General features: G+C 39.4%; 1 protein-coding gene across 9 annotated transcripts in view; it reads left to right on the forward strand.

The window, feature by feature from the left end:
* DYSF (dysferlin) overlaps window positions 1-26,611 on the forward strand; it is a 780,712-nt gene that overhangs the window by 407,102 nt on the left and 346,999 nt on the right. For all 9 annotated transcript variants that reach the window (XM_053704344.1, XM_053704350.1, XM_053704349.1 and 6 more), the window contains 4 exons: window positions 955-1,110; window positions 3,965-4,096; window positions 4,980-5,146; window positions 9,739-9,853. In XM_053704344.1, the coding sequence (XP_053560319.1) occupies window positions 955-1,110; window positions 3,965-4,096; window positions 4,980-5,146; window positions 9,739-9,853 (570 nt within the window). The remainder of the gene's footprint in view (window positions 1-954; window positions 1,111-3,964; window positions 4,097-4,979; window positions 5,147-9,738; window positions 9,854-26,611) is intronic.

Below are 26,611 nucleotides of genomic sequence, written 5' to 3' on the forward strand. Positions count from 1 at the left end.
TACAGTATGGGGGCTGGACCATGTCACTGACTACTGTGGTCACTTTATAAAGTACTGAGCGGGTAGGGTCAGGCCAGCCAGCAGATTACAGACTGTGTCACTGACTCACTATATACAGTACTGGTGGGTTAAATAGTGTCACTATATATATATATATATATATATATATATATATATATATACACAGTAATAGGGGGTCAGACCATCTTACAGACTGTGGGTACAGGGTACCTCCTTTTGCAGACATGTAATCTGATTCACATTTTTTTTCTGTGTTAAATGTAAAAAAAAAAAAATGTATTAAATTCACCTTTTTTTGGAGGGGGGAGGGGCGGTGGGGGGGGGGGGGGGGCTTCTTAGATTCTTGCACCTGAGCCCTGTGGTTTCTAGTTACGCCTCTGTGTTCAATATACATTTTCTCTTGAAAACATGATTTTAATCTTCAGACTATCTGAATAAATATCTTAAATGATCAATATAAAAAACAGTTAAAAACATATAATATATAATAATCTTAAACTCTTAACAAACTATCTCAAAAAGGATCAGTATACAAAAAAATACTCTACTTGTGGATGTTGTGTTCAATGCCCCTTTAAAGAATACAGAATACAGTTAATGCCTGTATCCTTAAAATTATTAGCACATATTTTAAGTATACATAATCCAAATGACGGGTTAGGTGGTCTATGAGCGTTTGGCAAATGTGGTCTGCAGATGGAGTAAGTGAAGACCTTTTAAATTAAGACAACTGAGTTTGCTGCCCTCTGGATGCTATTCCACCTTTGGCAATTGTCTTTGAGTTGTATTCTAGGCTACATTTTGATAATACTAAACATTAATGATGCCTGTCTACTTTGCGGTTCTTTTTCCATAATTTTCCAATTTTCAACTGTATTTTGCTATGTGTTTATTGGAAGAGTGCTCTAATATTTTGTGGATCCACGTTTCCAGCCGCAGAACAGCCTGCCAGATATTGTGATTTGGATGTTGCAAGGAGACAAACGTGTGGCTTACTACAGAATGCCAGCCCACCAAATCCTTTTCTCCAGGAATGGGTCCAAATGTTGCGGAAAGAATTGCGGGAAACTTCAGACAATATTTCTTAAAGTATGTTGTTTTGTTTATTTTTTTCTGCCACTGAAAGCTTTTTGAAACATAAAAACTGGCAAAACGTATTGGACTGGCATTTTTAGATCTGACTCATCAAAAAATGTAGAATCAGTTTTTGCTGGTTGCGTAATTTGGAGTAAAATTAGCTTAACTGTGTTGTATTTTTATTATTATTATTTTTTTTTTTATCACACAGCTTCAGCTATTTCTTAAAGACATAATACCAATCAAGCACCTCCCTCTAATTAAGGGGTGCTGTTATTTTGAAACCTAGGTTACCCTGCAGGTATTCGAAGTATAGTTGCTGCACATATGCAAATACATCAGAAATGGATTTCAACATGGCAGCACCCATGACTAGAGAGATGTTGGGAACAACCCTCACTAGTATGCTTATAAAATGTATTTAGTATTTAATTGATTAGATTGCAAAGAGTTAAACAGTATGATGTGTGCACATTATGGGCTAATGTGGCTAATGTGGGGGTCAAGAGGGAACAAATGCCTCTATATCTAGGTATAGATCGTAAAATATCTAATGCAAAAGTAGCAGTTTTATAACCCATTAGACATTTGCCCTGACCTGAGATGCTGTGGGCAGGAAAACAGCAGACCTGTGACAATCCCACTAGATTCCTTGTGGCCTCTCTTCTCCTGGCGTGGCCTCACCCACAATACACTAGTGTGTCATTTCCCACAAATCCCCTCACCTCCGTGGTGTTGATATCTATTTAAGAGTGATACATTTAGGAAGACCCTCACCTTTGGTCACATGACCCTTTAGATGTTACATGGTTCCAGCGCTACGGAATTTGGCGGTGCTATACAAATAAATAATAATAATAATAATGGTTTATGTGAAAGATGTCAGTCTGCCTGTATGCAGTTTAGGTTTTTAGATACATATATTTTTTTCTTTTCTTTTCTTTTTTTTTCCTTTTCTTTTTTTTTTTCTTTAGTGTAGTGGTTCCCCCTCCAACCCCCTCCAGCTATTGTTAGCCAGGCCTCCCCACCTTTTTTTCTGCCCCTACCTTTCCCGTCATTTTTTTTTCTGTAGTGTAGGGCCCATACCACTCTCTCCCTCCCCCTTCCGCTGCTGGGTCACCCACCCACCTCCCACTTTCCCTCCCACACCTCCTGCCGGCACCAGCAGATAATCGTTACACACAGTGATACACACAGTGTCACCATCTGTAACAATCTGGCATCTGCCTTCCGATCGTGCTCCTGTTCCATATGAAGACAGATGCCTGGAGCTCTGGAACGCCAGCTCTCGGCTGTAACTTGGACGTATATATATATATATATATATATACGTTATGTGATACGATGAGCTTTGTACCACATGACATATATACGTCCAATTGGGTTAAGGGGTTAAATATAATTTCTAATTAGAAATTCTAATACAATTGTAAAATGCTCACAGCTAGTGATAAATAAATACAAAGTTGTTTTTTTACCACCTCCTCAACAAATATGAAAATAATGTATTATTAGGGTGACCATATTGCCAGTTTAAAAAGGGACACATGGAAAACATGTATGTCAGGGCTGTTTTCAGGGCTGTTTAAATAAATGTTTTGTATAAGTACATTAACATATGTATTTTTCATATGTGTCCCTTTTTAAAGCGGCGATATGGTCACCCTATGTATCATAGATGTAAAAAGCTGACTATAAAATATAACGTGAGCATCTCTATGTAAAAAAGGAAAATATTTTACCTCAAAATTTCATTTCCTCAGTAGCCACATCATATTCTAAAAGAACTTTAAGCAGCCAATCAGGATGCTTTTCAGTAAACATATAAGGGAGTGTGCATCTGTCATGATATATCCTTCTTCATTTTAAGGAAGTTTACTAAGAAATCTCACAAGATTTCAGTGAAATCTCATGAGATCACAGTAAAGTGTGACATCAGCACTAATAAAGCTGATTGGCTGTTTTTTAAGCATGCAGTTGACAGTAGCTGAAGTATAAAGGCTGTGACACACTGCAAGCGACGAGGTGCGAGCTGAAGCAGCTACTTTGCTCTGCGTCGCATCGCTTCTAAAGTTCAAATATTTCAACTCTGAGCGCTCAGCTATGCGACCTCATGCGCTGAGCGCACAGAGATGAAAAGACAGGACACACTGAGCGCACACAGCCGCATCACCATGCTGCGGGTCGCATCGCCTGCAGTGTGTAACAGCCTTAACTGTTCATAGAGCACTTCGTATTGTGAGCTGAAGAAATGTTGAGGTAAAGGCCTCTATTTATCAAGGTCTGGTGGACCTGATCCGACAGTGCGAATCAGGTCCGCCAGACCTCGCTGAATACTGAGAGCAATATGCTCTCCGTATTCAGCATTGCACCAGCAGCTCACAAGAGCTGCTGGTGCAACGCCGCCCCCTGCAGACTCGCGGCCAATCAACCGCCAGCAGGGGGGTGTCAATCAACTCGATCGTACTCGATCGGGTTGATTTCCGTGGATGTCTGTCCGCCTGCTTAGAGCAGGCGGACAGGTTATGGAGCAGCGGTCTTTGCGACCGCTGCTTCATAACTGCTGTTTCTGGTGAGTCTGAAGACTCGCCAGAAACACGGGCCGTCAAGCTCCTATCGGAGCTTGATAGATAGGCCCCAAAATATCTTTTTACATAGAGATGTTCACTTTCAACTGATTTAGCATATGGGTATTACGCTCCTTTTAAAATTAACAAAAAATTGAAAATAATTTTTTAATTTATTTCAACACTTTTTCTGTCTGCATGTGAAATTATTTTGGATTGTTCATGTTATTTTTAACACATGAAAGATTAATGGCTTGACTCTGTTAAGCTCAGTATTTTCTTCTGAACGTCTATTCTAGTACCCACAAGAAGGGAACACGTGCTCCAAGATGCCAGCGCAGATCCGGGTCCAGCTTTGGTTTGGGCTGTCTGTGGATCAGAAGGAATTTAATAAGTATGCTAACGGGAAACTCTCCGTCTTTGCTGAAACTGTGAGTCGAATAAGTACATCAATTTCCAATGTGGTCAGTTATCTAAATTGTTTATTTAAAGGGGCAATAAGCACTGTCAACAACTACATACAGACAGAAAGTAAATGAATAAATTAACAAAATGGGCGGTACCATAAGGTTAAACAATTGAAGGACCAGTAAATACAGCAGATTTGCATAATCAAAAAATGCATGATAAAAAGACAATGCAACAGCACTTAGTCTGAACTTCAAATAAGATTAAGCAGTAGATTTATTTCTAACAAATTTCAAATTTATGTCTATTATTACGCCTCCTGTATCACGTGACAGCCATCCGCTAATCACAAATGCATATACGCATATTCTGGGAATTCTTGCACATGCTCAGTATGAGCTGGTGACTCAAAAATGTAAATATAAAAAGACTGTGCACATTTTGTTAATGGAAGTAAATTGGTAAAGTTGTTTAAAATTGCAGCTCTATCTGAATCATGAAAGTTTAATTTGACTTGAGTTGTCCCTTTAAAGGGAGCACAATCAACAACTAGATAGCATAAATGACACTGTCAATAGCTAACACCCTTAAAAGGCTTAATACTAGAAGGAGTATGTTCTTCTTAAACTGATAATACTTTAAGGATTCACTTTTAACTGCTCAGAATTTGGTCTCATTTTTCTGTATTTGGAAGACATCTTACTGACAGACCAAATGCTTCTATAGTATGGAATAAGACCATGTACATTTCTAGCTGGTCCGTCTGGGCATTGGCAACACTCATGTGTATAATGATATTACTGCATTGTTTGTTAGATTGTGAGCTCATGAGTGTGGGGAAATCTTGGGACAGTTTATTATTCTTTATTATTTTAAATAAACATTACCCCATACTCTCGTTTCCAGTATGAAAACCAAACTAAACTAGCTTTGGTAGGAAATTGGGGAACAACTGGGCTTACATATCCCAAGTATACTGACGTGACTGGGAAAATCAAACTCCCAAAAGACAGTTTCAAACCTTCCTCTGGTTGGGACTGGGCCGGCGACTGGATCATTAGCCCAGAGAAAACGTGAGTATATTTTAGATAGTTTTTCATGTTTTATTTTCTAAACATAACTTCCAGTTCTGACCTGTAGGGTACACATGAGAGTGCCAAGTTCATAGATATTTATAACTAAATATCCCTTTTTTATTTTATGTATCTTTCTATATCACTTTAATTTACATTGGTCTAAAAAATATAAAAAAATAAAATTATGTTTTGAACCACACAAATGAAAATTCCAAGTGATTTTTTTTTTTGGCAAATGTTTTTTTTTTACAAATATACAAACAAATATAGTCAGTGAATTACATTTCTAGAGATTATTTACCAGCTAATGTATGTTGCTTTTTTTTTGCTAAATCGTAGAAGATGTAATGATACATTTTGTTTTTATTGCTGTATTTAAACGAGGGTGTACAAATGTTTTTCAGATTTTTTAAAACAGTGCCGTATTATTATTACTATATTGTTTTTTTAATTATCTTTATTATTAATACTTTTAAGCTATGTTTGTACAATTGTAGGGGTTAGACAATTAGTAATTAGTGTTATGAAAAACACACTTAGCTAATTAAAATGCAGGCACAACTGTGAAAACCTGCAGGTTTAATTATTAGAAATGCTAAGGGGGGCTGATAGGTATCATGTTGGAGAGAAGTTTGTGATTAGCTGTCTGTATTCTAATGAATTATGATGACTCTTGGTGACCATCCTGTGTGCCACTTTATGCTGCTATTATTGCGCTATTCAAAACCCAAAGATACGTAATGCATTTATAGTTTGATCACTGCTTAGTGTAATCATTATGTTTTATTCTACTGCATTGTACGTCAGTTCCTCTTTTCAGTACTATAGTGAGATCTAGTTTGCGCTTTCCCCAGCCCCAGGACATAACAACAATATATTCCCTGTACAAGGGTACAATAAAAAAACTTGATAATATACCAATGCAAAAGAAGACAAACCCATTTTTTCAAAGGAACTTACAACCTAGATGTTTAATTTGTGAGACAAGAGGTGAGGGGATTGCATGGCCGATGGTGGTCTTATCATGGGGAGGGTTATGCCTGGGTTAAGTGATGTGTTTATTATGTTATTTTAAAAAGATAACTGATACGCTATGTGAATAGGAAGGTTCTCAATAAGTAATTAAATGGTCTTGGAAGCATACTGGTGTCCTTGATATCATTTATGCAACAAGATTCTTGTAGGCAGCATAGATAGACACATATAAACATAGATTTTGATGGCAGATAAGAACCATAGGCCGAGCAAGTCTGACTGCCTGATATTTCCTAAAAATATAAATTATCTTATTTGTAGGATAGCCTTATGCTTGTCCCATGCATTAGTTAGTAAGTAGGATAGCCTTATGCTTGTCCCATGCATTAGTTAGTATGTAGGATAGCCTTATGCTTATCCCAGCCATTCTTAAAGTCCCCCACAGTGTTTGTCATTACTACCTCTAATGGACGTTTATTCCATGGTCCCTATTTAACAAAGTCTGGCGGACCTGATCCGACAGTACGGATCACTTCCGCCAGACCTCGCTGAATACGGAGAGCAATACGCTCTCCATATTCAGCATTTCACCAGCAGCTCACAAGAGCTGCTGGTGCAACGCCGCCCCCTGCAGACTTGCGGCCAATGGGCCGCCAGCAGGGGGGTGTCAATCAACCCTATCAAGTATGAATTCAGGCGATGTCTGTCCGCCTGCTCAGAGCAGGCGGACAGGGTTATGGAGCAGCGGTCTTTGTGACCGCTGCTTCATAACTGCTGTTTCAATTCTGGCGAGCCTGCAGGCTCGCCAGAAATACGGGGCATCAAGCTCCATTCGGAGCTTGATAGATAGGCCCCCATGAATCAACCACCCTTTCTGTGAATAAAGTTGTAATCAAAATTATTCAACCCCTATTGCAAATCAGGTTTATTGTCAAAATTTACAGACTTTAAGCTGTTTGCAATGAACAAATGAAACAAAAGCAGTTGAAATAGCTCAACAATTGTTCGCTCTTTTGGGCTGATTGAAATGCCCTGCTATAGCGCAAATGGTTGTGCAGGAGCAGGGGGCGCTATTGCACAAGAATCCTTTTGTGCAATGTTACATTTCGTCATGTGATGCAACTTCGCCAGTGGGGATTACAGGCGGACAGGTTCACTACTTGCGAGCCTGTGCCCCGTGCAATGATGATACATTTTACCCTATGTGTCCATTTATACCATTTATATAGTGAAAGGTGTGATCACGGATGCAGGAAGGAGTGTGCTCCTCCTACCCCCCCCCCAGTAATGCTTGTGGTGATCCCACATATCTGTTGGTGTACAGCAGCACTAACGGAATTTATTTTAAACTTTGCAAATATGTCATACCCTAATTCATTAAAGCATGTAATTATTAGATCACTAATTGTAGATAACCTCTAGATTAGGGTTAAACAAATTAGTCCTACAGAACACAGCAATTAGTCAGTTGTACAGCTGCCGCTACTGATTGGCTCACTGATCAGTGCTTGCAACACCTGATCAGCACTTTACCTATGTGTTTAACATTTATGCAAGGGTTAGACGAGCTAAGGATTAACAAATTAGAGCATGCACATTTTACATAAGAATGTACCTTTACTTTTCCTTGTCTAAAAAAAATAGTTTTACTATAGTAAACTGCTGGTCTTTAACGTGCAGAAGATTAATGTTGTATTAGTCAAAAATGACTGAAAATGCTGTAATCTGTTAGATTGGTGAGCAAATGACAAGAGACATATGAGTTTAGTCACCAATAAGCAGCTATCTCCCAGTAGTGCATGAGTATGTAAAAAAGGCATGCCCTATCTGAATTATGAAAGTTTAAATTTGTCTTTAATGTCCTTTAAAGGGATATAAAACCCAAATTTTTGGTTCAGCACCCTGGGTAGTGCTTGTTGGTTGGTGGCTACATTTAACCACCAATCAGCAGCGCTACCCAGGTGCTGAACCAAAAATGGCCTGGCTCCTAAGCTTTACATTAATGCTTTTCAATTAAAGATACCAAGAGAACGAAGAAAATGTGATAATAGGAGTAAGTAATAAAGTTGCATAAAATCACATGATGTATCTGATTCATGAAAGAAACAATTTGGGTTTCATATCCCTTTAAGCATTTTTTTTCTTGTGTTTGCCCAGTCTCTTATGGGGAGGCAGTGCACACCATACGTACAAATTAAGTTAGGCTTCATGTGCATTGCTGTTGAAGTGCCAGGGTCTTAGAGCAAAAGTATCATAAAAATGTTAATAGTTTTCTGTGGTGAAAAAACTTTTGCCAAAGTCTTAAAACCTTCAGCAGACTGTGTAAGGGGACATATTTCTGTGGTTCTGGCAGGTGAAGATATTTCTTGTTTGTTTTTCTTTAAATTACTTAATTTAAATCATTTTATTTGGTTACTAATGTCCATAGCAAGAGATTCCGACTGCAAGTTTAAATCACTTATTTCTAAGCATGTGACAAGTCAAGTAATTTTATGAGCATTTGAACCGTAGAGTTCAGCGGGTTTCAGTTTCACCAATAATTTTTTTTTATCTAATAACGCCTTTTGCAGTGCTAATTGCTGCCACAAATTCTTTAGACAATTGATAAAAATGGGGTGAAATACATATTACAAAGCTCTCAGATACCATAAGAAAGAAAATAAAATAAAAAAGAGGAATTTATACTTTAGAAAATATTTAAAAGAAAGAGGATTTTTTATGGTAAAAGATTGTGTTTGCGAGGCGGGAGTGCGGCGGTTTCGGGGTTAATACATTTATTATAGTGGCTGCGATGTCCGGTCGGCAGATTAGGGGTTAATAAGTGTAGTTAGGTGGCGGCGACGTTGGGGACGGCAGATTGGGGGTTAATAAATATAATGTAGGTATCGGCGATGTTAGGGGCAGCAGATTAGGGGTTCATAGGTATAATGTAGGTGGCGGCGATGTCCGGTCGGCAGATTAGGGGTTAAATAATTTTATTATAGTGTTTGCGAAGTGGGGGGGGGCCTCGGTTTAGGGGTTTATAGGTAGTTTATGGGTGTTAATGTACTTTATAGCACTGTAGTTAAGAGCTTTATGTTCCGGCGTTAGCCCATAAAACTCTTAACTACTGACTTTTATATGCGGTAGGAGTCTTGGAGGTAGAGGCTGTACCGCTCACTTCTTCCAAGACTTGTAATACCAGCGTTAGGAAAATCCCATGAAAAAGTTAGGATACGCAATTGACGTAAGGGGATTTGCGGTATGGAAAAGTTGGGGAAGAAAAGTGAGCGGTACACCTGTACCTGCCATACTCGTAATGCCAGCGGGCGTTAAAAAGCAGCGTTAGGACCCCTTAATGCTGCTTTTTAAGGCTAACGCCGAACTCGTAATCTAGCCGCAAGTGTTTTGCTAGCCCATTTACTTTTTAATTGTTATGAAAAAACAAACAAAAAACATTTTACTCACTGACCCCAAAAAAATATTAAGGGGAAAAAAGGCCCAAAACCTAAAAACACCACTGTTATATACAAATCTCATGATGTGTACTGTCCTTTTAAATAGGAGACTTTGATCATAGATTTTATTTTTTAACCTTTACAAGTGTTATTTCTCACGTGTATGCTTTTCACAAGGTTGCTATACGATACCGATGCAGGTCACATGAGCTTTGTGGAAGAGGTTTTTGAGAACCAGGCGAGATTGCCAGGGGGGCAGTGGATGACTATGCCGGATGCGTACTCAGATGTGGTAAGTGTGGGGGCGTTCCATTGCGTTATGATTTGCCGATACCTCCTGCATTTTTCTGTTTTATATTAGACAGGGAACCATTTTCTTTCTGTGTGTGATACTCTTATGCAGGTAAAATTAAGGTTACATTTTATGCACTATAATTTGAAACCTAGTGGCCGATTATCTAAAGGTCTCTGGGCTGGTGAGATTCTATAAGAATGCTGCCAGTCCTTCTATTTCTCTGGAGGAATTATATAAAGCCATTTTTTTACCCTGAAAACAGGGTGTCTAGCTAAGGGGCGTATACTGCATTTTCGTACGGGAAGGAGATGCAGACATTACAAAAGTGCAAAATGAAAATCGTAATTTTAAAAATCATACAAAACGAATAATTTAAGCATTCACACAAAAATACACAGAATTCTTTTTATTGTTAAGGTGCATCAAAAATCGTAAGAAAATTGTTTAACAAAAATTGTATTTTATCAAAAACTTAAAATATGTATGAAAATTACACAGTAATAAATCGTATGAAATACAAGAAATTCCTAGTTATAAGTACAAAATACAAAGTATAATCAAGTTTTTTGTAAAATTGGCTGAATATGGGCGTTTATTAAATTTTCTCTTTGTATTGGGTACTTGTAAAGCGTGGCTAATCACCCGTAAGGGTCTCAAGGCGCTGATCATTTTATCGACCTCGGAAAGATGAAAGGCTGAGTGGACCTCGCCGGGGATCAAACCTGCAACCATTGGGTTGCTATAGAGCTCAGCCACAGTGCACTTAGCATGCTGAGCTATCTGTCCGGCTTTAATTTATAAACATTTCGCAGTATAGGTCTCACAGTTTTTTCTCTCCAGTTTAAAGGTGGATCCTTTTCACCAAAATACTAAAAAACCCACTAATTATTCTGAAAGTATATCCTATGCATACGAAAATTACAGCAAATTTAAAGAGATAGTAAACCCAATTTTTTTCTTTCATGATTCAGATAGAGCATGCAACTTTAAGCAATTTTCTTCTGTTAAGTGTGATCAGTCCACGGGTCATCATTACTTCTGGGATATTACTCCTCCCCAACAGGAAGTGCAAGAGGATTCACCCAGCAGAGCTGCATATAGCTCCTCCCCTCTACGTCACTCCCAGTCATTCTCTTGCACCCAACGACTAGATAGGATGTGTGAGAGGACTATGGTGATTATACTTAGTTTTATATCTTCAATCAAAAGTTTGTTATTTTAAAATAGCACCGGAGTGTGTTATTACCTCTCTGGCAGAGTTTGAAGAAGAATCTACCAGAGTTTTGCTATGATTTTAGCCGGAGTAGTTAAGATCATATTGCTGTTCTCGGCCATCTGAGGAGTGAGGTAAACTTCAGATCAGGGGACAGCGGGCAGATGAATCTGCATAGAGGTATGTAGCAGTTTTTATTTTCTGACAATGGAATTGATGAGAAAATCCTGCCATACCGATATAATGTCATGTATGTATACTTTACACTTCAGTATTCTGGGGAATGGTACTTCACTAGAATTACACTGTAAGAAATACATAAAGCTGTTTAATAACTAGAGATTATGTTTAACGTTTTTGCTGGAATGTAAAATCGTTTTCATTTGCTGAGGTACTGTGTGAATAAATGTTTGGGCACTATTTTTCCACTTGGCAGTTGCTTAATCTGTTTTTCTGACAGTTTCTGTTCTCCCTCACTGCTGTGTTGTGAGGGGGAGGGGCCGTTTTTTTGGCGCTTTTACTATGCATCAAATATTTCAGTCAGCAACTCATTGTATTCCCTGCATGATCCGGTTCATCTCTACAGAGCTCAGGGGTCTTCAAAACTTATTTTGAGGGAGGTAATTTCTCTCAGCAGAGCTGTGAGAATTATAGTTTGACTGAGATAAAAAACGTTTTTTCTGTAATTTGTTTCCTGCTTTCAGAATTTGTTATCTTTGCTAATGGGATTAAACCTTTGCTAAAGTTGTGTTGTTTACAAGGATTGAGGCTATAACTGTTTCAATTTATTAATTTTCAACTGTCATAGATCTTCTGTGCTTCTTAAAGGCACAGTACGTTTTAATATTTTTCTAATTGAATTGTATTTCCAAGTTGCAAGTTTATTTGCTAGTGTGTTAAACATGTCTGATTCAGAGGATGATACCTGTGTCATTTGTTGCAATGCCAAAGTGGAGCCCAATAGAAATTTATGTACTAACTGTATTGATGCTACTTTAAATAAAAGTCAATCTGTACAAATTGAACAAATTTCACCAAACAACGAGGGGAGAGTTATGCCGACTAACTCGCCTCACGTGTCAGTACCTACATCTCCCGCTCAGAGGGAGGTGCGTGATATTGTAGCGCCGAGTACATCTGGGCGGCCATTACAAATCACATTACAGGATATGGCTACTGTTATGACTGAGGTTTTGGCTAAATTACCAGAACTAAGAGGTAAGCGTGATCACTCTGGGGTGAGAACAGAGTGCGCTGATAATATTAGGGCCATGTCAGACACTGCGTCACAGGTGGCAGAACATGAGGACGGAGAACTTCATTCTGTGGGTGACGGTTCTGATCCAAACAGACTGGATTCAGATATTTCAAATTTTAAATTTAAACTGGAAAACCTCCGTGTATTACTAGGGGAGGTGTTAGCGGCTCTGAATGATTGTAACACAGTTGCAATACCAGAGAAAATGTGTAGGTTGGATAAATATTTTGCGGTACCGACGAGTACTGAGGTTTTTCCTATACCTAAGAGACTTACTGAAATTGTTACTAAGGAGTGGGATAGACCCGGTGTGCCGTTCTCACCCCCTCCGATATTTAGAAAAATGTTTCCAATAGACGCCACCACAAGGGACTTATGGCAAACGGTCCCTAAGGTGGAGGGAGCAGTTTCTACCTTAGCTAAGCGTACCACTATCCCGGTGGAGGATAGCTGTGCTTTTTCAGATCCAATGGATAAAAAGTTAGAGGGTTACCTTAAGAAAATGTTTGTTCAACAAGGTTTTATATTGCAACCCCTTGCATGCATTGCGCCGATCACGGCTGCAGCGGCATTCTGGATTGAGTCTCTGGAAGAGAACATTGGTTCAGCTACTCTGGACGACATTACGGACAGGCTTAGAGTCCTTAAACTAGCTAATTCATTCATTTCGGAGGCCGTAGTACATCTTACTAAACTTACGGCGAAGAATTCAGGATTCGCCATTCAGGCACGCAGGGCGCTGTGGCTAAAATCCTGGTCAGCTGATGTTACTTCTAAGTCTAAATTGCTTAATATACCTTTCAAAGGGCAGACCTTATTCGGGCCCGGGTTGAAAGAGATTATCGCTGACATTACAGGAGGTAAAGGCCATGCCCTGCCTCAGGACAAAGCCAAAGCCAAGACTAGACAGTCTAATTTTCGTTCCTTTCGTAATTTCAAAGCAGGAGCAGCATCAACTTCCTCTGCACCAAAACAGGAAGGAGCTGTTGCTCGCTACAGACAAGGCTGGAAACCTAACCAGTCCTGGAACAAGGGCAAGCAGACTAGGAAACCTGCTGCTGCCCCTAAAACAGCATGAATTGAGGGCCCCCGATCCGGGATCGGATCTAGTGGGGGGCAGACTTTCTCTCTTCGCCCAGGCTTGGGCAAGAGATGTTCAGGATCCCTGGGCGCTAGAGATAATATCTCAGGGATACCTTCTGGACTTCAAATACTCTCCTCCAAGAGAGAGATTTCATCTGTCAAGATTGTCAACAATCCAGACAAAGAAAGAGGCGTTTCTACGCTGCGTACAAGAGCTCTTGTTAATGGGAGTAATCCATCCAGTTCCACGATCGGAACAGGGACAGGGGTTTTACTCAAATCTGTTTGTGGTTCCCAAAAAAGAGGGAACTTTCAGACCAATCCTGGACTTAAAGATCCTAAACAAATTCCTAAGAGTTCCATCGTTCAAGATGGAGACTATTCGGACAATTTTACCTATGATCCAAGAGGGTCAATACATGACCACTGTAGATTTAAAAGATGCTTACCTTCACATACCGATTCACAAAGATCATTATCGGTACCTAAGGTTTGCCTTCCTAGACAGGCATTACCAGTTTGTGGCTCTTCCATTCGGATTGGCTACAGCTCCAAGAATCTTCACAAAGGTTCTGGGTGCTCTTCTGGCGGTACTAAGACCGCGGGGAATCTCGGTAGCTCCATACCTAGACGACATTCTGATACAAGCTTCAAGCTTTCAAACTGCCAAGTCTCATACAGAGTTAGTGCTGGCATTTCTAAGGTCACATGGATGGAAGGTGAACGAAAAGAAAAGTTCACTCGTTCCACTCACAAGAGTTCCCTTCCTGGGGACTCTTATAGATTCTGTAGAAATGAAGATTTACCTGACAGAGGACAGGCTAACAAGACTTCAAAGTGCTTGCCGCACCCTTCATTCCATTCAACACCCGTCAGTGGCTCAATGCATGGAGGTAATCGGCTTAATGGTAGCGGCAATGGACATAGTACCCTTTGCACGCTTACACCTCAGACCACTGCAACTGTGCATGCTAAGTCAGTGGAATGGGGATTACTCAGACTTATCCCCTTCTCTGAATCTGGATCAAGAGACCAGAAATTCTCTTCTATGGCGGCTTTCTCGGCCACATCTGTCCAGGGGGATGCCATTCAGCAGACCAGACTGGACAATTGTAACAACAGACGCCAGCCTTCTAGGTTGGGGTGCCGTCTGGAATTCTCTGAAGGCTCAGGGACAATGGAGTCAGGAGGAGAGTCTCCTGCCAATAAACATTCTGGAATTGAGAGCAGTTCTCAATGCCCTCCTGGCTTGGCCCCAGTTGACAACTCGGGGGTTCATCAGGTTTCAGTTGGACAACATCACGACTGTAGCTTACATCAACCATCAGGGAGGGACAAGAAGCTCCCTAGCTATGATGGAAGTATCAAAGATAATTTGCTTGGCAGAGTCTCACTCTTGCCACCTGTCAGCAATCCACATCCCGGGAGTGGAGAACTGGGAGGCGGATTTCTTAAGTCGTCAGACTTTTCATCCGGGGGAGTGGGAACTTCATCCGGAGGTCTTTGCCCAAATACTTCGACGTTGGGGCAAACCAGAGATAGATCTCATGGCGTCTCGACAGAACGCCAAGCTTCCTCGTTACGGGTCCAGATCCAGGGATCCAGGAGCAGTCCTGATAGATGCTCTGACAGCACCTTGGGACTTCAGGATGGCTTACGTGTTTCCACCCTTCCCGTTGCTTCCTCGATTGATTGCCAGAATCAAACAAGAGAGAGCATCAGTGATTCTAATAGCACCTGCGTGGCCACGCAGGACTTGGTATGCAGACCTGGTGGACATGTCATCCTGTCCACCTTGGTCTCTACCTCTGAAACAGGACCTTCTGATACAGGGTCCCTTCAAACATCAAAATCTAACTTCTCTGAAGCTGACTGCTTGGAAATTGAACGCTTGATTTTATCAAGACGTGGATTTTCTGAGTCAGTTATTGATACCTTAATACAGGCTAGGAAACCTGTTACCAGAAAGATTTACCATAAGATATGGCGTAAATACCTATATTGGTGTGAATCCAAAGGTTACTCTTGGAGTAAGGTTAGGATTCCTAGGATATTGTCTTTTCTACAAGAAGGTTTAGAAAAGGGTTTATCTGCTAGTTCATTAAAGGGACAGATCTCAGCTCTGTCCATTCTGTTACACAAACGTCTGTCAGAAGTTCCTGACGTCCAGGCTTTTTGTCAGGCTTTGGCCAGAATTAAGCCTGTGTTTAAAACTGTTGCTCCACCATGGAGTTTAAACCTTGTTCTTAATGTTTTACAGGGCGTTCCGTTTGAACCCCTTCATTCCATTGATATAAAGTTGTTATCTTGGAAAGTTCTATTTTTAATGGCTATTTCCTCGGCTCGAAGAGTCTCTGAATTATCAGCCTTACATTGTGATTCTCCTTATTTGATTTTTCATTCGGATAAGGTAGTCCTGCGTACTAAACCTGGGTTCTTACCTAAGGTAGTTACTAACAGGAATATCAATCAAGAGATTGTTGTTCCTTCTTTATGCCCAAATCCTTCTTCAAAGAAGGAACGTCTACTGCACAACCTGGATGTAGTCCGTGCTCTAAAATTTTACTTACAGGCAACTAAGGAATTTCGACAAACGTCTTCTCTGTTTGTCATTTACTCTGGGCAGAGGAGAGGTCAAAAAGCTTCCGCTACCTCTCTTTCTTTTTGGCTTCGTAGCATAATTCGTTTAGCTTATGAGACTGCTGGACAGCAGCCTCCTGAAAGAATTACAGCTCATTCTACTAGAGCTGTGGCTTCCACTTGGGCCTTCAAGAATGAGGCCTCTGTTGAACAGATTTGCAAGGCTGCAACTTGGTCTTCGCTTCATACTTTTTCCAAATTTTACAAATTTGACACTTTTGCTTCTTCGGAGGCTATTTTTGGGAGAAAGGTTCTTCAGGCAGTGGTTCCTTCTGTATAAAGAGCCTGCCTATCCCTCCCGTCATCCGTGTACTTTTGCTTTGGTATTGGTATCCCAGAAGTAATGATGACCCGTGGACTGATCACACTTAACAGAAGAAAACATAATTTATGCTTACCTGATAAATTCCTTTCTTCTGTAGTGTGATCAGTCCACGGCCCGCCCTGTTTTTAAGGCAGGTAAATATTTTTTAATTTATACTCCAGTCACCACTTCACCCTTGGCTTTTCCTTTCTCGTTGGTCCTTGGTCGAATGACTGGGAGTGACGTAGAGGGGAGGAGCTATATGCAGCTCTGCTGGGTGAATCCTCTTGCACTTCCTGTTGGGGAGGAGTAATATCCCAGAAGTAATGATGACCCGTGGACTGATCACACTACAGAAGAAAGGAATTTATCAGGTAAGCATAAATTATGTTTTCTAATTTACTCCTGTTATTATTTTTTCTTCATTCTTCTGCTATCTTTATTTGAAAAAGCAGGAATCTAAGATAAGGAGACGGCCCATTTTTTGGTTCAGAACCCTGGATAACGCTTGCTGATTGGTGGCTACATTTAGCAAAAATGCAAGTGCAATTCAGGTGCTGAACCAAAAATGGGCCGGCATCTAAGCTTACATTCTTGCTTTTCATCTAAAGATAGCAAGAAAACGAAGAAAAATTGATAATAGGAGTAAATTAGAATGTTGCTTGAAATTGAACGCTCTTTCTGAACCATGAAAGAAAAAAATTGGGTTTACTATCCCGGCACAGTGCAGTGAAAACAGCGTAATTTGATTTGTATTAAGGGCAATATTTAAGTTTTAAAACATGCTGGTTTCCCCCTCTGTACTTTGCGGTCTATTGAGAACTTCTACCTAGCAGAGAGCTTTGTTTGTATGGGAGAGATCTCACCACTCGCAGGGACAGACACTTTTTTGAAAGAATTCAGTGAGGGCTGCCCCTGGGAATGTTAGCAAGGAAAACCATGTCTAGACTGGTGAATTTCATAGAATTGTTCCCTAATTGAGGTTCTGGATGTCGGGAGACAAATACATCACTATTGGCCTGATAATCTAAAGCTCTCTGCTCTGGTGAGATTATCTAGTCTTGTCTGTACTCTGAGGTCCTTCAAACAGTTTTAGAAAGGCAAATAGTAGCCTGAGAGCTGTTTATCTAACTATGCAGAGTTCTAGGGGTGAAGGAGAGAATCCTACATTACAATTTAATACCCCAAAAAGAACCCCAAATATTATTAGGCACTTTATAATATTCAGCAAACTAATGCAGCTATTACTTGATTTTTTTAGGCAAAGTAAGCTGCTACTGCTTGTATAATAGCTATATTTAAAGGGACAATTAAATCAAAACATTTTTTTCAAAATTCAGGCAGCGCATTCGATTTTAAACTACTTTTTCCATTTATTTCTATTATCTTATTTACTTTTTTTTTAATTATTTTGCGCCCATTGACTTCAATGTGAGCCATAAACTACCTTTTGCTTCTGTAATTTGGAAAAAGGGAAAAACACTTTTGTGACCTGCCTAATTGTGTTATCTGTTTGGTAATGATTTTACAATTATCAGCCAGTAAACTCAGTATTACTGTTATCTGTTTGGCAATGATTTTACAATTATCAGCCAGTAAACTCAGTATTTATCAGTTTGGCAATGATTTTACAATTATCAGCCAGTAAACTCAGCATTTCTGTTATCTGTCTGGCAATGATTTTACAATTATCAGCCAGTAAACTCAGTATTTATCAGTTTGGCAATGATTTTACAATTATCAGCCAGTAAACTTTATCACCTAGATTACAAGTTTTGTGCTATAGAGGGTATTTAACGAACGCAGCAAAAGTTGAGTTATTTCACCCTCCATAGCACTGCCATTACGAGTTTTTGAAAAGTCGCCTTGTGGGTTGCGTTGAGCTCCATACCGCACAAAATACAAGCGCTGCTTTGACGTGCTCGTGCGCGCTTTCCCCATAGATATTAATGGGGAGAGCATGTTAGAAAACACCTAACACCTGCGATCGCGGAATGAAAAGTTCTGTAAAGCAGCCCCATTGATGTCTGAGGGGAAAAAAAGTTACGATTAAACCTAACACCTCAACATAAACCCCAAGTCTAAACACACCTAATCTGCTGCCCCCGACATCGCCGCCACCTACATAATGTTATTAACCCCTAATTATTATTATTATCAGGTATTTGTAGAGCGCCATCAGGTTCCGCAGCGCTAAGTGCCGCTCCCGATATGGCCGCCACCAAAATAAATCTGTTCACCCCTAATCTGTCGCTCCCGATATTGCCGCCACTATACTAAAGTTATTAACCCCTATTCCCCCCCGCACCCCAACATCACCCACACTATAATAAAGATATTAACCTCTATTCCGCCGCTCCCCTACATCGCTGCCACTAAATAAACCTATTAACCCCAAAACCTCTGGCCTCCCACATCACTACCACTAAATAAACCTATTAACTCCTAAACCGCCAGACCCCCACATCGCAACAACCTAAATTAAACTATTAACCCCTAAACCTAACCCTAACACCCCCTAACTTTAACATAATTAAAATAGACCTAAATGAAAGTTACAATTATTAACTAAATAATACCTAATTAAAACTAAATACATACCTGTGAAATAAAACCTAAGATAGCTACAATATAACTAAAACTTAGGTTTTATTTTTACTTCACAGGTAAGTTTGTATTTATTTTAACTAGGTAGACTAGTTAGTAAATAGTTATTAACTATTTACTAACTACCTAGTTAAAATAAATACAAACTTACCTGTGAAATAAAACCTAAGCTGCCTTACACTAAAACCTAACATTACAAAAAATAAAAAACACTAAAATTACAAAAAATAAAAAAACCTACCATTACAAAAAATAACAAACAAAATTATCCAGGGCAATGAGTAGATTAGTTTTTTTATTTTGTGGGTTTGGAGGGGGGGGGGGGGTTTGTAATGTTAGTCGGTCTTTGTTTTTTGTTTTAGAAAAAGAGCTGATTTCTTTAGGGCAATGCCCTACAAAGGGCCATTTTAAGGGCTATTGTTAGTTTATTATAGACTAGTCCTAAAGCCCGTTCACACGGGCCATTTTTTGCAGTACAGTGGTCCCACCCCTTGCACTCTCTCCCTCTCCCTCTCTTTTGCTCTCTCTCTCTCCCCCTCTCTTTTGCTCTCTCTCTCCCCCCTCTCTTTTGTTCTCTCTCTCCCCCTCTCTTTTGAGCTTTCTCTCTCCCCCATCTCTTTTGAGCTCTCTCTCTCCCCCTCTCTTTTGCGCTCTCTCCCCCTCTCTTTTGCACTTTCTCTGTCCCCCCTCTCTTTTTCTCTCTCTCTCCCCCCTCTCTTTTGCTCTCTCTCTCCCCCCTCTCTTTTGAGCTCTCTCTCTCCCCCTCTCTTTTGCGCTCTCTCTCTCCCCCTCTCTTTTGCGCTCTCTCTCCCCCCTCTCTTTTGCGCTCTCTCTCCCCCCCCTCTCTTTTGTGCTCTCTCTCTCCCCTCTCTTTTGTGCTCTCTCTCCACCCCTCTCTTTTGCGCTCTCTCTCCCCCCTCTCTTTTGTGCTCTCTCTCCCCCCCTCTTTTGCACTCTCTCTTCCCCCCTCTCTTTTGTGCTCTGGGTGTTTTTTTTTTAGAATAGCCATTTTTTTATATTTAATGGTCAGCAAAAGAGCCGAATGCCCTTTTAAGGGCAATGCCCATACAAATGCTCTTTTCAGGGCAATGGGTAGATTAGGTTTTACTTTATTTTTATTTTGAGGGTTTGGGGTGTGAGGGTTTGTATACTGTTAGGGGGTGTTTGTTTTTCTTTTGTAGGAAAAGAGCTGATTTCTTTAGGGCAATGCCCTACAAAAGGCCCTTTTAAGGCCCGCCGATAGTTTATTACAGATTAGCCTTTTTTATTTTGGGGTGTTTTTTTAAAAAACCCCAAAAAAAAACAGGATATTAGAATAGGAATAATTTGTATTATTTTGGATAATTACGTTTGTTATTTTCTGTAATGAGTGTTTTTTTATTTTCTGTAATTTTAGTGTTTTTTATTTTTTGTACTGTTAGGTTTTAGTGTAAGGCAGCTTAGGTTTTATTTCACCGGTAAGTTTGTATTTATTTTAACTAGGTAGTTAGTGATTAGTTAATAACTATTTACTAACGAGTCTACCTAGTTAAAATAAATACAAACTTACCTGTGAAATAAAAATAAAACCTAAGCTAGCTACAATATAAGTATTAGTTATATTGTAGCTAGCTTAGGTTTTATTTTACAGGTAAGTATGTATTTAGTTTAAAATAGGTCTTATTTAGTTAATAATTGTACCTTTAATTTAGCTGTATTTTAATTATGTTAAAGTTAGGGGGTGTTAGGGTTAGGTTTAGGGTTATGTTTAGGTTTAGGGGTTAATAGTTTAATTAAAGTTGTGTGGGGCTGGCGGTTTAGGGGTTAATAGGTTTATTTAGTGGTAGTGATGTGGGAGGCCAGAGGTTTAGGGGTTAATAACTTTATTTAGTGGTGGCAATGTCGGGGAGCGGCAGAATAGGGGTTAATATCTTTATTATAGTGTGGGCGATGTTGGGGTGTAGGGAAATAGGGGTTAATAACTTTAATATGGTGGCGACGAAGTCTGGGAGTATCGGAATAGGGGTTAATAAATTGTATTTGTTGCGGCGGTGTTGGGAGTGGCAGATTTGGGGTTAATGTCTTTAAAATAGTGTTTTGCGATGCGGGAGGCCCTCGGTTTAGGGGTTAATAGGTAGTTTATGGGTGTTAGTGTACTTTGTAACACTTTAGTTATGAGTTTTATGGAACAGTTTTGTTGCGTAACACTCATAACTACTGCTCTCAGATGGCGGTACGGATCTTGACCTTATAGGGTATAACGCAAGCTTTTTAGTCTCACCGCAAAACTTGTAATGGCAGCGCTATGGAAGTCCCATGAAAAAAACGTCATTTTTTGAGTGCGTGACTGACGTGGCGTTACAGGCTAAAAGGTCTGCGGTACAGTTGTACTGACAAGACTTGTAATGGCTGCGTTGCTGTTTTAACGCTGAAATGATTATTTTTTCAGAGTTAAAACACGAACGCACAACTTGTAATCTACCTGAGTATTTGTTATCTGTTTGGCAATGATTTTACAATTAGCAGCCATTAAACTCAGTAGTTCTTTACTAATATCCTTAATGGGTTTGTTTTATCCCTTTAAAATAAATCAGAATTTCTTGTGCTATTTGGTTTTGGACCCCACAACCCTTTTGAGATTTAGCTGAGCTCTCAATATGAGATTTCGCACATTTGTGGCACAATCTCTGTAGTTACAGTATCTACATCAGATCTAGACTGTAGCAAAATTACAAATATTTCTTAACCCCAGGAGGCAAACACAAGTCCTGTTTCTGTTTAAGCATTAGAAAATATTCAGCATAATCACAGTCCATTATTTTATTTGTCAGTCACTTTAACTCAATTTCTTCAAGGCTGAAAGTCATTTTCATATTACAGCGTTGTCTGATTAAAGATGATTTATATCAGATTATTTTTATGATTACCTTTCAAAGGGTGCATTAAAGAAAATAGCAGGAAATACTTTTTCCAACAAAACCGGAGCTCAATGTCTGCGTGTGATTCTGAGAATGTGTAAATTGGACTTTTTTTTTATTTTTTTATTTCTGCGCCTGGGATACCTGGGGGCTTCATGTTAAGCTTACATGACTTTAAATACATGCAAAAATTGAGACAAAAATTGCATGAATATGAGAGAGACGGAGAAGAAAGACAAAGAATACAGAAAAGTAAAATGTTAGAGCAGCGCCAAAGCAGGATTTTTCAGTAGACAAATAAATCATCTGCCTATGGGTACCTTAGTTATAAAGGGGTTATCTTCTGTATGCATAGATATATAATGGTCAATTATAAACATTTAGATGAGCTTATCATTTCAATTATCAACACAAATCCTCATAAACATTAATTATGAGTTTTGTATAAAAATCATTACATAAACTTTCCTAAAGGATTTTATTTGATACAAGTGCTTTGTGCTAAATCAGTTAAAGTAAAAAAAAAAAAAATAATAATCAATAAACCCAATAAACACACATGTTCACTATACTGCTAATGCCCCTGTTCAAAACCCTTAGAGAGACATACACATAAATCTACACTGTGTGCAGAATTATTAGGCAAATTAGTATTTTGACCACATCATCCTCTTTATGCATGTTGTCTTACTCCAAGCTGTATAGGTTCGAAAGCCTACTACCAATTAAGCATATTAGGTGATGTGCATCTCTGTAATGAGAAGGGGTGTGGTCTAATGACATCAACACCCTATATCAGGTGTGCATAATTATTAGGCAACTTTTGCAAAATGGGTCAAAAGAAGGACTTGACAGGCTCAGAAAAGTCAAAAATAGTGAAATATCTTGCAGAGGGATGCAGCACTCTTAAAATTGCAAAGCTTCTGAAGCGTGATCATAGAACAATCAAGTGTTTCATTCAAAATAGTCAACAGGGTCGCAAGAAGCGTGTGGAAAAACCAAGGCGCAAAATAACTGCCCATGAACTGAGAAAAGTCAAGCGTGCAGCTGCCAAGATGCCACTTGCCACCAGTTTGGCCATATTTCAGAGCTGCAACATCACTGGAGTGCCCAAAAGCACAAGGTGTGCAATACTCAGAGACATGGCCAAGGTAAGAAAGGCTGAAAGACGACCACCACTGAACAAGACACACAAGCTGAAACGTCAAGACTGGGCCAAGAAATATCTCAAGACTGATTTTTCTAAGGTTTTATGGACTGATGAAATGAGAGTGAGTCTTGCTGGGCCAGATGGATGGGCCCGTGGCTGGATTGGTAAAGGGCAGAGAGCTCCAGTCCGACTCAGACGCCAGCAAGGTGGAGGTGGAGTACTGGTTTGGGCTGGTATCATCAAAGATGAGCTTGTGGGGCCTTTTTGGGTTGAGGATGGAGTCAAGCTCAACTCCCAGTCCTACTGCCAGTTTCTGGAAGACACCTTCTTCAAGCAGTGGTACAGGAAGAAGTCTGCATCCTTCAAGAAAAACATGATTTTCATGCAGGACAATGCTCCATCACACGCGTCCAAGTACTCCACAGCGTGGCTGGCAAGAAAGGGTATAAAAGAAGAAAATCTAATGACATGGCCTCCTTGTTCACCTGATCTGAACCCCATTGAGAACCTGTGGTCCATCATCAAATGTGAGATTTACAAGGAGGGAAAACAGTACACCTCTCTGAACAGTGTCTGGGAGGCTGTGGTTGCTGCTGCACGCAATGTTGATGGTGAACAGATCAAAACACTGACAGAATCCATGGATGGCAAGCTTTTGAGTGTCCTTGCAAAGAAAGGTGGCTATATTGGTCACTGATTTGTTTTTGTTTTGTTTTTGAATGTCAGAAATTTATATTTGTGAATGTTGAGATGTTATATTGGTTTCACTGGTAAAAATAAATAATTGAAATGGGTATATATTTGTTTTTTGTTAAGTTGCCTAATAATTATGCACAGTAATAGTCACCTGCACACACAGATATCTCCCTAAAATAGCTATAACTAAAAACAAACTAAAAACTACTTCCAAAACTATTCAGCTTTGATATTAATGAGTTTTTTGGGTTCATTGAGAACATGGTTGTTGTTCAATAATAAAATTAATCCTCAAAAATACAACTTGCCTAATAATTCTGCACTCCCTGTATTTAAAGCAGTAGATTTTCTGAATTTCTTTTCATTTCCCCGCCCTCTGTATCATGTGACAGATCAGCCAATCACAAACTCATTTCCATATACACTGGGAATGCTTGAACATGCTCAATGAGAGCTGGGGGTTTATAGCGTGTGCACAATTTGATAATAAAAATAAATGGGAAAGTCTATAATAACTGCATGCTCTTTCTAAATAACTACAGTTTAGTTTTTACTTTAGTGTCCCTTTAAAAGGAATCAATCAATAAAAAGGCCCTATTGCTAAATTTATGAAATCACCATTTTGTTGGTCATAATCATGCACACTTAGGGCTACATTACAAGTGAGGTGCAAACGGTTTCATTCCGCTGATATTACAAGTGGAGTAAAATCGCGATTGCGCAATCTCAATCGCCCTTTACAATCCTTACTGCAATCTCAGAGCTGTGGTTAACTGTTTTCCGAAACAAAAAGTTGCACAAAACACTTCAAAAATACATTACAAAGCATAGTTACACTCATATTAACACCTTCAAATTACATTTTTTTAAACAAAAAATTTCACAAAAACGTTATAAGGTTTAAAGATCTCAGCTGTTAGAAAAAAAGGCAAGTAAATAGATTTAACATAGAGATACATATTTATACATGTCTAACGATGTATATATGTATGTGTATTTATATAAATATATATATGTTTATATATGTGTACATATGTATTAATGTATTTATGTGTGTATATATGTATTAACATACAGCTAGATCACGAGTCGGTAGAGCCGTGCGGTGCTAACGAGCCTTTTTTTTTTTTTTCACCGCCCACTTAAAACAATGCTGGTATTACTAGTTTTCTGAATGGCTGCGTTAGCCGCAGAAAAGTGAGCATTGAGCAAAATTTAGCTCCACATCTCATCTCGATACCAGCGTTGCTTAAGTCAGCGGTAAGGTGGCTAAACGTGCTCATGCACGATTTCCCCATAGGAAACAATGGGGCTGAGCCGGCTGAAAAAAAACCTAACACCTGCAAAAAAGCAGCGTTCAGCTTCTAACGCAGCCCCATTGTTTCCTATGGAAAAATAAAAAATATGTCTACACTTAACACCCTAACATGAACCCCAAGTCTAAACACCCCTAATCTTACACTTATTAACCCCTAATCTGCCGTCCCCGACATCTTCGCCACCTGCATTATACTATTAACCCCTAATCTGCAGCTCCGGACACCGCCGCCATGTACATTATACCTATGAACCCCTAATCTGCTGCCCCTAACATCGCCGACACCCACATTATATTTATTAACCCCTAATCTGCCGCCCCCAATGTCGCCGCCACCTACCTACAATTATTAACCCCTAATTGCTGCCCCCAACGTCGCTGCCACTATACTAAATTTATTAACCCCTAAACCTAAGTCTAACCCTAACCCCCCTAACTTAAATCTAATTTAAATAAGTCTAAAGAAAATTACTAATATTAACTACATTATTCCTATTTAAAACTAAATACTTACCTATAAAATAAACCCTAGTATATCTACAATATAACTAATAGTTACATTATAGCTATTTTAGGATTTATTTTTATTTGACAGGCAATTTTGTATTTATTTTAACTAGGTACAATAGTTATTAAATAGTTATTAACTATTTAATAACTACCTAGCTAAAATAAATACAAAATGACCTGTAAAATAAATTCTAACCTAAGTTACAATTACACCTAACTCTACTCTATATATTTTTTTTTTTACAAATTTTAAAACTAATTACACATAATCTAACCCCCTAATAAAATAAAAAAGCCCCCCCCCCCAAAAAAAAAAAATCCTTACCCTATACTAAATTACAAATAGCCCTTAAAAGGGCCTTTTTGCAGGGCATTGCCCCAAAGTAATCAGATCTTTTACCTTTAAAAAAAAAATACAATACCCCCCCCAACATTACAACCCACCACCCACACACCTCTACTCTAAAACCCACCCAATCCCCCCTTAAAAAAACCTAACACTAACCCCCTGAAGATCACCCTACCTTGAGCCGTCTTCACCCAGCCGGGCACAAGTGGTCCTCCATACGACAGAAGTCTTCATCCGATCGGGGCAGAAGAGGTCCTCCGGACGGTAGAAGTCTTCATCCAGGCGGCATCTTCTATCTACATCCTTCCAGAGCGGGTCCATCTTCAATCCAGCCGACGCGGAGCATCCTCTTCAAACGAAGTCCTAACAAAGAATGAAGGTTCCTTTAAATGACGTCATCCAAGATGGCGCCCCTTGAATTCCGATTGGCTGATAAAATCTTATCAGCCAATCTGAATTAAGGTAGGAAAAATCCTATTGGCTGATGTAATCAGCCAATTGGACTGAAGTTCAATCCGATTGGCTGATCCAATCAGCCAATAGGATTGACCTCGCATTCTATTGGCTGTTCCAATCAGCCAATAGAATGCGAGGTCAATCCTATTGCCTAGTTGCCTAGTACCTAGTTAAAATCAATAGAAAGTTGCCTGTAAAATAAAAATAAATCCTAAAATAGCTATAATGTAACTATTAGTTATATTGTAGCTATATTAGGGTTTATTTTATAGGT

Source organism: Bombina bombina, chromosome 2, assembly GCF_027579735.1.
Source record: "Bombina bombina isolate aBomBom1 chromosome 2, aBomBom1.pri, whole genome shotgun sequence".
Lineage (NCBI taxonomy): Eukaryota > Metazoa > Chordata > Amphibia > Anura > Bombinatoridae > Bombina > Bombina bombina.